General features: G+C 40.8%; 1 protein-coding gene across 3 annotated transcripts; it reads left to right on the top strand.

Moving 5' to 3' along the window:
- Window positions 2,394-9,596, top strand: LOC8074460. 3 transcript variants are annotated; one of them, XM_021452215.1, is made up of 10 exons: window positions 2,394-3,246; window positions 3,366-3,689; window positions 4,080-4,220; window positions 4,410-4,592; window positions 4,881-5,047; window positions 5,919-6,973; window positions 7,076-7,195; window positions 7,858-8,084; window positions 8,401-8,582; window positions 8,700-9,596. In XM_021452215.1, the coding sequence occupies exons 1-5, from the start codon at window positions 2,599-2,601 to the stop codon at window positions 4,989-4,991; spliced, it is 1,407 nt and encodes a 468-aa protein (XP_021307890.1). In that variant the 5' UTR covers window positions 2,394-2,598; the 3' UTR covers window positions 4,992-5,047; window positions 5,919-6,973; window positions 7,076-7,195; window positions 7,858-8,084; window positions 8,401-8,582; window positions 8,700-9,596. The 3 variants fall into 3 exon arrangements, with proteins under 3 accessions (XP_021307890.1, XP_002463402.1, XP_021307889.1); XM_002463357.2 differs by having other exon boundaries at window positions 8,401-9,596; XM_021452214.1 differs by having other exon boundaries at window positions 8,388-9,596.

The following is a 14,335-nucleotide window of genomic DNA, read 5'->3' as shown; positions in this document are numbered from 1 at the left end:
GGGCTCACCGGATGGCATGCAGCGCAAAGTTAGAGATGGAAACAGGAGATTACCGTCGAGGAATGCCTAGGCCTCACTTTTATTTGTTTGCGACAAATATTATCTAATCATAGACTAACTAGAATTAAAAGATTTGTCTCGTGATTTATAACTAAACTGTGTAGTTAGTTTTTGTTTTCGTCTATATTTAATGTTTTATGCATGTACCACAAGATTCGATGTGACGGGAAATCTTGAAAACTTTTTGGTTTTCCGCATGAACTAAACAAGACCCTAGTAACAGGCTTTTGCTACAGTAAATTGTGAGAGGACATTTCTGCACCTGCAGATAAGCGCAATCCCTATGTGCTCATATCTAGCTGCTCACTAGGATGGCATCACTAGAATCCACTAAAACTGTTACGCTTTTTTTTTTTGCTTTATTGGACCACGACACTGAGGCGCGTGTTTGAATGAGCTAGAGCTAGTAATAACTAGTTAGGCTAAAAAAAATTAAATTAGCGCTAGCTAATTGGCTAACATCTACCTAAAGATTTTACTAAAAAGTTAGTCCACCTATTAGCCCTCATGTTTGATATATAGATTTAATTTTGAGCTATTTAGCAATTAACTATTTATATCAAATATGCTCTAAACACTGAGTATAATGTGCACAACAATGATCACAAATTCCACCAACACCATCACATTATTGCCACGTTAGCAAAGTTTCTTGAATCACCACACAATGCAAACTAGAACACCCATGCGGGAGGAATCTCTATCCTGAAGGCCTCACACCGATCCCTAAATGGTTCTCTCCAGATTCGTTGATTTGAGGTGAATCAAAGGTCAAACTTATTCGTCACGACAACGTTACGTCCCCAAAGCCTGGAGCTGATGCCTCTTGCCTTAGGGTCTGATTAGATGTCTTTTAAAATTCTAAAAGTTTATAAAATTCTCCATCATATAAAATCTTTAAACACATGTAGGAAATATTAAAGAGTAAAATACACTGGCGGTCCTTTAACTTGTCAGTCTGTGCCATTTTGGTCCACGAACTTGCAAACGCGAAAAAGTGACCCCTGAACTTGTCCGCCTGTGCCACTTTGGTCCATGAACTTGCAAACGCGAAAAAGTGCCCCTTGAACTTGTCGACCTGTGCCACCTTGGTCCATGAACATACAAATACGAAAATAACACCAGTTGTATGGCACTGTTCTGCCACGTGGCCGCCTCTAGCTAGTAGGCCATGCATGGCACCGTTTTATGGTGTTGACATCTGCGATGATGTCGGCACTTTTTTTAATTTACGAAATTGATATATTTTTATTCATAGTGTCAAATATATCAAATAATATATCAATTCGTTATATTTATTAATTAAAAGAGATAATTTTAAAACAAGTAAAAATTATTCGTTCTTTAGGTTTCATATTTTCCTAGGCAGAGTACATCATGAAGAGGCTACACAAAATATTTCATGAATTTAGCATTTCACTAATAATTAGTTATGAAATAAACAAATATTTGTTGACGCGTTGAAAGAGCCTTTACACGCATGGACCAAAGTGGCACAGGCCGACAAGTTTAGGGGCCACTGTTTTGCGTTTGCAAGTTCATAGACCAAAGTGGCACAGGCGGACAAGTTCAAGGGTCACTTTTTCGGATTTACAAGTTCATGGACCAAAGTGGCATAGACTGACAAGTTAAAGGACTGGCAGTGTATTTTACTCAATATTAAATATATATATAAGAAAATAACTAATTATATAGTTTACCTGTGAGATAAATTTTTTAAATCTAGTTAGTTCATGATTGGACATTAAGGTCTCGTTTGGTTCCCCTTGCTAAATTTTAGCTAGCTAAAATTATTTTAACTACTCTTGGATAAGTAATGGAACTAAACTATTTTAGCTTCTTTTAGTCAATGTGTTTGAAACTTTAGCTACTAATATGACTAAATTTTAGCAAGGGGCCCTAATTATTAAGTGCAAATAAAAGTGCTACATATCCAAATGCAAAGAGTTTTTTATCTAAACCCGCTCTCACTCTGCTCTGGTTGACTTCATCAGCCTCGCGCAAAAGCAAGGCATAGTAGCAGTCCTCCCGATCGCACGCACTCGATTACCGTTGACTCGTGGATCCCATCCCAGCTCCCCACGTGGCAACTTGGCACGTGCCATGTGGTGCCGTCACCGTGCGGTTTTGACCTTGACGGACGGGTCGAAGCCTCACGGCTCACGGGCCTTTGGGCCTACGGCAGCACCCGAGAGAAAAAAGAGGAGGGCCCCACTCCTAGACCATAGTTGACGCACGATGATCGTGATCCCGGTGCGGCGCAATAATGGAATTGGCAGGCGTGGCGGTGGCCTCCGTCCTCTTCCCCGCGATGCCGCAAGCCCGCAACCGCAACGCCCAAAATCGCTTCTGGCCTACGCCTCTTGCTCTCACGTCGCCATCGCCCTGCCCGAAGTGGCGACTGGTTAACATGCCACCAGCCGCCGCCCCCTCCTGCCGCTGCCCGTCCACTCCGCAGTTCCCCCGATCTTCTCACTTCGAGCCCGACCCACTCCACTTCACCTCCTCCTCGCCACCCACCAACCCCCGCCATACCCAATGGCGGCCGACGCCGACTACCTAGACGACGACGAGTTCGACGACTACAACCCGCACCCATACGCCGGCGGCTACGACATCACCGCCACCTACGGCTCGCCTCTCCCGCCCTCCTCCGCCACCTGCTACCCCGTCGCCTCCCGCGCCGCGACGCCCGCCCCCACCGCCCCGCAGCCGGTGCCGCGATCTCCGCTCCCTCAGCCGCCCACATCCGCCCCGGCGCCAGCGCCACAGCCCCCTCGGCCGAGCTCGCCACCGGCCCCCGCGGCGGAGCCGTACTACTGGCCCAAGCCATACGACTACGGGGACGCGCCGCGCCACCAGCCGTTGTACCCCACGCCAGAGGTGTTCCGCGGGTGGCCGTTCCTGCCGCCGCCGGTCGCGCCGCACTGCCACTGCCGCTCCACGTGCGCGTGCGCCCGCGCCCGCGCCCGCGACTACTGGAGGCACTGCATGCGGGGGCTTGACTACCTCTTCGGCCACTGCGACGGCTACGGGGAGCGCCGCATCGGGGTCGACTCCCTCGGTGTACCCGTCTACGCCAACACGAAGGGGGGCGTCGAGGACTCCGTCGTCGTCGAGGTGGCGCCGCCGGCCACCGGGACTGTCCAGTGGCACGACGACGGCGAGGTGCAGTTTCAGAGCAACGTGAGCAGATACATGAACGCCGTCCCGTTTTGGATTTTCCTCAACTCTCTCCAGTGCTGTGCTGCCATTCTTACTGACGGATGGGGGATTCCCCTTCTATTTTGTTTGTTTGGAAACAGCGATCGTCTTGGTATGGTAATGCAGAAGAGGAGACGCATTCATATGAGCAGCCTACCTACATTTCATATGATCGATCTTATGAGCAGCCTACCTACATTTCATATGATCGATCTTATGAGCAGCCTACCTACACTTCATATGATCGATCTTATGAGCAGCCTACCTACACTTCATATGATCGACCTTACGAACAACCTACCTACACTTCATATGATGGATCCTACGAACAACACAACAGGTTTCATGGTGTTCCCGATGAGACTACTTGGTTTCCTAATCAGAGCTATCAGGATGTCTACAGAGAGGAGGAATCTCAATACCAGGTGGTTATCATGCCTGGATCTGTCGCTAACATGGGCGCTTAGCTCAATTATGCGTCAGCATCACTGCATTGTCAGTTTAACCTTGCTTTTCAGTTATGTGAAGTATAATTGTTTAATTTATCCGTTAGTGAACGACTTAGCCATCTGTGTCCCAGTTCTGTCTATAACAAGGCACTTTTAAATTATACACACACATCTGTTCCACCTCACGTGATTTGTGCTATCTTTAATAGTAAAGTGTGGCTTGCCTCATAAATAAAAGAGTTTTATCTGTAGCTTCCAAAATAAACATAACCATTCTTTATGTTCTAGGACCAACTACTTTTGAATCTTTCAAACTGATGTATCATGTTTTCTATCCTTCTGATAACCACTGAATATTACATGCAGGAATTCTTGCCTTATGATGAAGACAGTAAAATTTCATCTCAGCCTATTTTTAGCTACAATCAGAATTTTGGTGAACAACCGCTGCACATTCAAGTTGAGCCTCCAGAGACAGTTTCTTCTCACAAGTTGGAGTACTATGAGGTTTGTTACTGATCTGGCAGCCCCATTGCTTTGTGTTCCATTTGGGTTTTCAGAAACATACTTTCCTAGATTTTCTTTATTGATAACTTATATGCTTCTTCAGGAGAACCTACTTATGTATCTGTAACACATCTTGTGTTTATCAGTCCTCACTATTTTGAACTAAGTTATATTTTGGTCCTGGTGTAGAACTTCTCGACATACAACCACCAAAATGATGTTGATAATTTGGAGAGTTCAAGACAATCATATGAGATACAACCCTATGTGCACATACCTTATGATCAACTTGAACCTTATAGGCCTTCATGGTCTCTGAATTCAGGATACTATCAGGCCTGCACAGAAGGGATAGCTCCTGAATATGACAATGTAAGTTGGATAACTTCATGGGTTTGGCCCCGCTATGCATATTGTTTGAATTTCACGCCTAGTTTCAATTGGGAGGAAGTTTTCAATAGTTTGCGTGATTAATTTATGCTATCTTTTAAACCATTCTGTTTTAACCCATCCAAACATTATTTCTATCTTATCCCTGATGTTACTGATACGTTTTTTCAGCTTTCCCCAATTTTGGATGCTCACTGTTCACTTACATTGTTAATTGTTGCATGCGATATGTCTATGGAATCTAATTATTCTTGGTCGCTTTACTTACAGCATACACTGGCATCTGATGAATGCTGGGATATGTCAAGTTTATTTATGTCTCCATTCTATCCTCAAGAAACACGATCTTATGAGCAGTCTCATGGTGATGAAAATGTCTAAATTGGAAGAGCAACTGGAACGTGCTTTCTGAAGATAATCAACAGATAGCTAAATTGGTATGGACCTTATGGTGGAGTCGGACATTTTATTTCTTGGATCGCTAAACTAAACAGAGAAAATTGTTTTCTATTCTGAAATGTGGTAGATCGAAATGTCATAATATCTATTATGGGAGCTCTCCACATTTCTCACAAAGTTCCTTGCTGAATCAAATGGTTGTCTGGAACAGCAAAACCTTTTCGTTTTTCCATCTAACCAGACAGAATCACAGAACTACCACTATCTCTAACTTTGGATACCATGGGCACCTAGTTCTACTTTACTTACATAGTGTGTCTCCCAGACATCATGAGCATTATTGTTGCAAACAGATCTTTAGCCTACTAGTCACAGGAGCCTTAGTAGCACCTAGGTCCTGGGTTCGACTCGCTGTGGGAGCGAATTTAAACAGGCCTGGGTTAGAAAAACACCCGTCGCAGAGACCGTGTTCCTGAGTTATATGTGTAACGACCTGAGTCGATTTCAGCGAGATGCATATGGCTGCAGGCGTGTGTTCCGGGCACTTGGTGCCATATCTCGGCCAGCGCGTGAGAAGTTTCTTCTTAATGCATTGCCGTGGGGTAGTCTTTCCCCCATAGGATGCGTTGTTTTTTTGTTGGGTTTGCCAAGACATTTGTTCACATACATAATTGTTTAGTGCTCCAGTGGATCATTTTTTCTTTACCTTTAACATAGCTGTTTTCTTTCAGACAGTGGCACAAAAGAAAAGTTAGAAAGATTTCAATTGGCAATTTCAATGGATTATGTTTTTGTTTTGATCAAATCAGGATGTAGGAATTCTTTTGGCATTTTACATGCCTCTTTTGTGCTCGAATATTTTTCGTCTTCATCTTTGTGTAACAAAATTCTGTGATATGTAACCTGCAGGGTGACGAAACTAACCATATAAGTCAATGCTGGAACTTTGGACTTTACTCAACATATACTGAGTACTCTGTATTGTAGCAATGTCACTTCAGGTTCAGTTGTATTTATATAATTGTATTCACACGTGATTTAAATTTACTGGCTATGTATAATGAAAATTTTACATGTAAGATATTATGTTCCAAGTATATGGGAGACCAGTTGCAGAATTGCTGACCAGAGATACATTCACCCGATGTTAGATTTTCGGTTTGCCTAAGGCTGAAGCTGATTTTGTACATTTCTTCTTCATTACCAGAGTATTGTTTGTACCAGAAAATTCTGTGTTCCTGGCTGCAAATAGCATCAGATATTACATTCTTCCTTACATGAGTGCAATAGCAGTCTTTTCATCTTGCTTTACCCATAAGTTACAAGGCGGCTTAGTTCACACCTCAGTCTAATTTACAATTTTCATCTTGTTTGACGTAAGCCAGGTTTTGCTGCCCTGTTTCTGTATGTATGTCTTTTCACAATGTCCTGTGTCAAAGTTATTAGGTAGTGTAAAACCGAACGATCATTTCAGGATCTTCGTAGGGCTCTACTTGCTCTGCGTGTCATTTGATACCAGAGACATCCTTTGTTCCTCACTGAGAGTTACTTTCTGTTATGTAGTTCTTAAAATCTACTTATGTGGTAATCATCAGCAAGATGTTCTATGAAACATTTTTTCATGGTACTAGGTACTTTTTTGGTAGAACTGTTCCATGTTTCTTTTGTTTCAAGCTACGCTGTGCGAATTTATGGGCAGCAGTTTGTGACATAATAATATCTGGGACAGTGTTGTCTATTATGAAGAAACTATTTGTTCTTAGCTCTTTATTCTATCATCATTCCTAGGCAGTGACAAAGTTTGAAAAGCCCAAAGATGCACTGTTTTGAGGACTTGTAGCTTCCCTGAAAACTTGGTCATGAAGCAACCAAAGGTGGGGACTTTGATGAAGCTACGGCTAAACCCGGTTACAGCATACAGCGTACAAAGATGGGCCCTCATTCCAAGCATGATCTATTGGCAGGTAAGGTGTCACTTCTGTGTATCTCCTAGGCCCATAGTCTGCTGGTGCCCAACAGGAAATCATTGGTGGTTAACACTAGAGTTCGTTGCTATCTATTTTCAGGTCAAATCTTTGCTGCTATCCTGGGCCTCCATGGCCTGGCCCAACTGGTCCTTTGGTCCACTTTGGTATGGATGGAGGTGGATAGATGATCCAAGAATAGAACTAGAGATGTTTTAAAAGGTACGAGTGAACTAATAAATTTCTGAACTCTGTAGTGAAGTGCTACTGAACAAAGTGTGAAATAATATCGAAGACTAATGCACTCTTTGTTTCCTGGTACCACTAATAACCCACTTTTGTTGCTTGTACTACCTACCTTTTTGCTTGTCCAGTGGATGGTGAACAAACAAACAATTATCTGTGCACACAATTGTTTAGCCACAAGACTCTTTTACATATCTCTGAATTGCTTTTGCTAGTTCCCTGCTCGTGTAAAGGAGCATCAAAAGGCCCATCTTGCTCCAGCAATAGGACTGATAAATGCCAGACCCACTCACTGGGGATAGATATTTATACATTGGATACTTGTTTCTTGTCAATCATGATCCTTGAACAAGGCTACCTTACCCTGGGGAAGATAAAAAGGAAACTGAAAGATGCCCTTTGATATCAAGGCAGTCTAATCTCCTTCTGCCGAGTTGTCCAGTAGAGCTGCCGTAGAAACAAGAAACAGTAGAAAAGTGGATGACTTTTGCATCACTTCCTATTTGACTGAACTTTTCTCGCAACTTGTAAAACACTAAAAAATTTAGCAGGACACAATGCAGCTGCTCTCATGTTTCGTTCTGTCTCCAGAGCACTTATCAGACGAGTGCTCACAGCTTACTCTTCTGTGTGCACAGTGGACTGGTGGCGCAAAAGGAAAATTCCGGCAGACCTGAAACCAATTGAGATACTAGTTGCCAATGGATAGCCTTTACATCTTGAAAAACATATATTTTACAGGGTAACTTTCCCAGTATTGCAGCTTGCAGCATTCAAATCCCAACTTGCATCAAGTTTCGGCACTTAAGTAATAATGTGTTCAACGTCCTATCAGTCCTAAAATGCTTGCCAGGGTGGAACTAAGGTATGACAAAAGCAAGTGCATTGACATATATTATGCTCCAGATTGCCTTTTATTTTTCTATAGTATGATTAGCCGCTTTTAGTATTTGCTAGTGGTGTGCATATGTCATGTAAGCTTACATCCTTTTCCTGTTTCTGATGAGTTTTTAAGGCTGGTGCATGTAGACAAGGACAAGTGGCAATATTTTGTGAACGCATAGGCCCATATGATCTGATGATCCTGAGCAGATCCTACTATTTTAATTGCATTCTGTATTATTCAAAAGGTACGGTCATAGTCTCAGAGGGACTCATCAGATTATAGTTTATATATACAGGTCGACCAAAGTTGCGACTTGGGCATAGAGAATGGCAAACTGGAGCATCTCTAGGATGTGTAGTATATTGTAAATCTCTAGTGGTTGGCTCGCAAATGCAAGGACCAAGGAGGCCCTGTGTCACTGTCACCTCTACCTGGAAGCCGTCCACAGCTCCGGTGCCAACCACCTGTCTGTATCGGGTAAGTGTATTTGGTTATGATGACATGCAGCTTCATTCTAGTCATTCTAACCGCGTGCACTGGCAGTTGTTTACATGGGAGTAATAAGCTTATCACTGGTAGTACTTGCTTGCGCAGTCAATCTCAAGATGATTACTAGTTGGCCTGCTGTGTGTTAGAAATTTGGTCAGGAAGAACAGGTAAGTTGAGCATTTCTTGCTTGCAAGTACTCGTAGCTTTCTTGGAATAGAGAAGGTTATAGTAGTACTAGTGAAGAAGACCCGTATGCAGTAGCACTGATGTCACTGATGTGTGTCTGCACTCTACTCCGCCCGCTCTGAGATGGATCTCCGTCCACAGTCCACAGTGCAGAGGTGGTCTCGTCCCGGAAATTTCGGCCGTGTACCAACAAGAGTCCAAGTGCCAGCCACATGGGGTTGGGGCTAGTGGCTACTACTATTCCCTCCATCCATCTCCTGCTCCTCGACTCCCACATGGCCACATGAGCCAGAGTGAGTGAGCAGGGGTGCTGGGAGCTATGGCGCCCAGATCTGCGCTGTATGGTACAGTGCTGCCTTGCACAAGCACAATTCTCATCAATGGCGAACCGGAACCAGAAGCAGAGCAAGGTCTGATCCTGAGGGGTTGCTGCTCGGAGGGAATGGATGCAAGTATGCAACTTTGAGTACGGAAAGGACATCGTCGGCTCGGCGACTCGCAAGCGCATGTTGAGTAGCGGTGCCATTCATTGTAGTCCGTCACGGGATCACACACAGAAATGAAGCTGTGGCTGCCTGACCCGACCTGACGTTGTCAATTCCGAATAGTCGTGTTGCCTGCTGGTGCGGGGCCATGCCCTGCGCTGCGGCGGTATGGCACGGGCGTCCTCCGGTTCCGGTCCTGATAGATTCTGCTGTCGTTCACGCTCGCCGTCGCCCATCTCCGGTTGTGACCTTTGTAATCTTTTGCGGCGGCATGGCAATGGTTGCCCATCCACCTATACTATTAGGGTGAATATGATTAAAGGTGCTGAAAGGCGGAGTGAGCCGACGGGTAGGTAATCCTCGTCGTCGTCGCTCGTCAGATGAGATCCGGCCTTGCCCTCGTCGAGCCGGACCGCCATGGCACCCGTCGTGGTCACGGTCGCGCTCGTAAAAGCAGGCCAGGCAGGGCCACCAGCGAATTGATGGGGGCCTTCCCCGTGCACTGTCGTACGTTTTAATGTCTGAGATTTGCAGACAGTGGCGCTCGTCAGGATCCGCATCAGGCGCCGCTTCACCTTCACTCGGGGTCGGGCACCTACAGCTGCAATGCAACATACCAACCGTACCGTCACCATTCCAATTCACTCGCTGGCTCGCTCGTTCCCTTAAAACAACAATCGGCTGCTCTTGCTTTCACGGAAAGCGTAGAGAAATTCTAGAGATATTCACGTCTTGTTTAGTTCAAAAAAATTTGTAAAACTTTTTAGATTTCCCATCACATACTATCTATGATTGGACAATATTTATCAAATACAAACAAAATTGCTACAGTAAAAATTTGTGTATTCCAAATAGCCATAGCGTTGAGGTGGACGGGGATGAAGAATGCGCTGTGTACGTGAACTGTCCTTGCCAAGGTTGGTGCCAGCAAGGCCTTAAAAAATATTGCAAAATTTTTCAAATTCCTCGTCATATTGAATTTTGCGGTATATGCATTAAATATTAAATATAGACAAAAAATAACTAATTATACAGTTTGACTGTAATTTGCGGAATGAATTTTTTGAAACCTAATTAGTAGTTCACAATTAGATAATATTTCTCTCGTGTCTATTTTGTCAAAAAAATTTGGAACTAAACAAAGGCCCAATAGCAACACACTACTACTATATATTACTCGCAGAGTATTCGACTGTTGTTGCATCCAGCACCTAGCTAGAGTAGCAAGCAATATTAGGGCCTTGTTCACTTCCTAAAAGATTCTGCAAAATATTAATGTAACATTTTTATTTGTATTTAAAAATTATTATTTAATTATGGACTAACTAGATTTAAAAGATTCGTCTCGCAAATTACATGCTAACTATATAATTAGTTATTTTATCTATATTTAATGCTCTATACATATATCGTAAGAGAAATCTTAAACATTTTGCAAAATATTTGGTAAGTAAACAAACCTGCAACAAGGCACTTAGGCCTTGTTTAGTTTTAAAATTTTTTTGGAAAACGGCCACTATAGCACTTTTGTTTGTATGTGACAAATATTGTCTAATTATAGACTAACTAGGCTTAAAAGATTCGTCTCACAAATTACAGTGTATAATTAGTTTTTTTATCTATATTTAATGCTTCATGTATGTGTCTAAAGATTTGATGTGACAGGAAATCTTGAAAAATTTTGAGTTTTGGGAAGGAACTAAACAAGACCTTAAATTTTGGCCTTAGCCTTGTTTAGTTCCGAAAAAAATTCGGATTTCGCTACTGTAGCACTTTCGTTTTTATTTGACAAATATTGTCCAATTATAAACAAACTAGGATCAAAAGATTCGTCTCGTAATTTACAGACAAACTGTGTAATTAGTTTTTGTTTTCATCTATATTTAATGCTTCATGTATATGCCGTAAGATTCGATGTGACGGGGAATCTTGAAAAATTTTTGGATTTCGAGGTAAACTAAACAAGGCCCTTGTTTAGTTCCAAAAAAAATTTATAATTTTTTTTAGATTTGGTCACATCGAATCTTACAACACTTACACAGAGCACTATATATAGATTAAAAAAATAACTAATTATATAGTTTATCTGTAATTTATAAGATGAATCTTTTAAAGTTAATTAATCTATAACTAAATAATATTTATCAAATATAATCTAAAATGCTACTATATCTATTTTGTATTTTTTTAAAAAAAAAACAAAGGCCTTTGGTGATTGCCATCTGAGTGTGCAAGGACAAGACATGACAGGGCCTGACACCCGGCACATGCCCTTGAGAATCGGTGGCGAGTGCCTGCGCTGCAGCCATGTCGCAGCTGTCCATTGGACGGACGGAGATACACATGCACATGCTGGCTGGGGCAGAGCCCTGGCCCTACACACGGCCAGGCTGGCTACGAGGACGACGAGTCGACGACCCAACCGAGCCGGAGCCGGAGCTGGAGCCAGTCTTCTTTCTGCCAAAAGCCGAAAGGAGGCGAAAGGAACAGCATATGCAGCTCGGGCTCTTCCGGCATTGAGCATCCAGCGCGCAGTGAGCTGGGAGCCGCTCTCCTCTCCCCGGCATTCCTCACCAAACTTTTCCAGCTGCTTTCTTTAACCGTACTCTCTCAGTCCTACAAATAAATACATTTTTTTACTGTTATGATTCATGTTTAACTATTCATCTTATTTAAATTTTTTATACAAATAATAAAATAAATAAATAAATTATTATAAAAATATATCTAACAATAAAATAAGTTATGAAAAAATAAATAATATTTATTAAAAAAATTAAATATGACGAACGGTCAAACATGAATCATAGAAGTCAAAAAATACAATTATTTGTGGGACGGAAGGAATAGTATTTTGCAAAATAAATACGGTAGTTTTTCTTTTATATTTGATAAATATTGTTTAATTGTATGCTAACTATATTAAAAAGTTTATATTGTAAATTACAGATAAATTATATAATTATTTATTTATTTATTTATTTATATTTATTATTTCGACAGCGGATTCCTTTTATCTGGTGCACGCCGATCCGTGCTGTGCACATCCAGGAGTAGGCTTTGTTTAGTTTCCAACTTAAAAGGTTTTCAAAATAAATTAATTATATAGTTTAGCTGGAAATCACGAAACGGATTTTTTAAGTTTAGTTAGTCCATAATTAATCTTAAGTGCTACAGTAACTTACAGATGCTAATGTAGATTAATTAGACTTAATATATTCGTCATGCAGCTTCCAGTCGAGTTATATAATTAATTTTTTATTAGTATCCAAATATCTTTTCCTACATTTACAAAACATCTATGTGGCGTAAAAAAATTCTCTCCAAGGCCAGACTTCCCGCAGCTGCAGTGTGCTCTTGTTCTGTGAGGTAACGGGGAGAAGTTGCACTCCCATTCAGATTATTTATATTGTACGGCCGCTTTCAAAAACAATTATGCTATAGTATTAGTAGTTACTGTGTAATATATCTCCTATCTGCCTTGGTTTTTCTAGGTTTACTATGGAATCTAAGAGCATCTCCAACTATTCCAAAAAAATAATTAATAAATCAAATAAATTAGCCAAATGACTAAAAAATTGAGATCATATTTATTAGGAACCCCCTACTGATTTGCCTAAAAAAAGATAGAAGATAATTTTGCATCATTAATCCTGGACAGATTCCAAATTATCCCAACCATTTTTATACAATGTTTTCTCTTTATAAATTTGTATTGGGAACCTTGTCCTTATTCTTTCTCATGTGATTCGTCAATTGATACGCGCATGTATATCTCCGTGCAATTAGATCGATTTTCCCAAGTTCGGAAGAATTGTGAGTTGAGAAAAATAGTTGTTGGAGAGTGTTTTCTTTCAATTTTCCAAAAAAAATCATTAAGGTTGGGGGTACTCTTGGAGATGCTTGAAGGATGTGTATTTTCAAGTGGTAGATAACTTACAGTATTCACCAACAAAAAGACGTTTGTCGACTTTTTGAAAGCTAGGTTTTGCATACTCTCTATCCCAAAATAAATTCACTTCTAGGATTTTTGAAGGAGATCAATGTTACTCGAAAGTTACATATTTATCTCTATTAGGAGCTATTTCAACATATAAGAGCATCTTCAGAAATTTGACATAGTAAACTAATAAATCTAGCAAATTAACAAAACAAATAGCAACCTTACATTTTGTTTTTCTCCAGCAGTCTTCTATAATAGCTTTCTAAATTATTTTGCATTGGGAACCCAAACAATTTTTAATCAACCAAAATTTTTTTAATTGTTTCTTTGTCTCTTACATCTTTGTCATATGAAACCCTTTTTTTAATTGTTTCTTTGTCTCTGACAGCTTTGTCATCTGAAACCCTTAGTTTATTCGACAACCTTTTGTTTTTATACCAAACTGTTGGAGAATATTTTCTTTCATATTATTGTTCAAGAAATTAAAATAGAGTGTTGTTTTATAAAACTCCTGGAGATGCTGAAGATTACATTTTGGATGTTGAGAAAGTAAAGAAAAAACCACTGCAACTTAGAGGTGTATTTATATGTTGAAATATTAGCAACATTAATCTTCTCTGGAAAATTTTTAAAAAAGTTTATCTATGTTTGGACTGAGGGAGTACATTATTACGTTTGCTTAAGGCCTAACTAAACAAGGCCTTTTGGATTTTTAGGTGAACTTCTCCTAAAATTTAAAAACTTTTCAAGATTTTTTGTCACATCAAATCTTGTTGCATGGAGCATTAAATATAGATGAAATAATAATTAATTGCACAATTTTTCTATAATTTACAAGATGAATCTTTTGAACCTAGTTAATCTATAGTTAAATAATAATTGTCAAACAGAAAGAAAAATACCACAGCGCTAAAAAACTTCTCACTCTAAGGGTGTGTTTGGATCATGGGAATAACGTAGGAAAAATGGAGGAACCTGATTCCTATAGTATTTTTCACTGTACCACCGTTTGGAACAAAGGATTTAGCTCTATTCATTCCTGAGGAAAGGTAAACAAACCTGTACTTTTGGAGGAAATAGAAAATGAGCTCTGAGCTGAGGGAAATCTTTTCTGTGTGGCTGTGTCG

This window comes from Sorghum bicolor, chromosome 2 (assembly GCF_000003195.3).
Source record: "Sorghum bicolor cultivar BTx623 chromosome 2, Sorghum_bicolor_NCBIv3, whole genome shotgun sequence".
NCBI lineage: Eukaryota > Viridiplantae > Streptophyta > Magnoliopsida > Poales > Poaceae > Sorghum > Sorghum bicolor.
This window is presented reverse-complemented; position numbering and strand designations above follow the sequence as displayed.

Excerpts from the sequence above, each read along its gene's own strand:
- LOC8074460 (XM_021452215.1), top strand. The coding sequence starts at position 2,599 with ATGGCGGCCGACGCCGACTACCTAGACGACGACGAGTTCGACGACTAC. Across the intron at positions 3,247-3,365 it reads AGGTGCAGTTTCAGAGCAAC|CGATCGTCTTGGTATGGTAA; the intron begins GTGAGCAGATAC and ends GTTTGGAAACAG. Across the intron at positions 4,593-4,880 it reads TAGCTCCTGAATATGACAAT|CATACACTGGCATCTGATGA; the intron begins GTAAGTTGGATA and ends CTTTACTTACAG.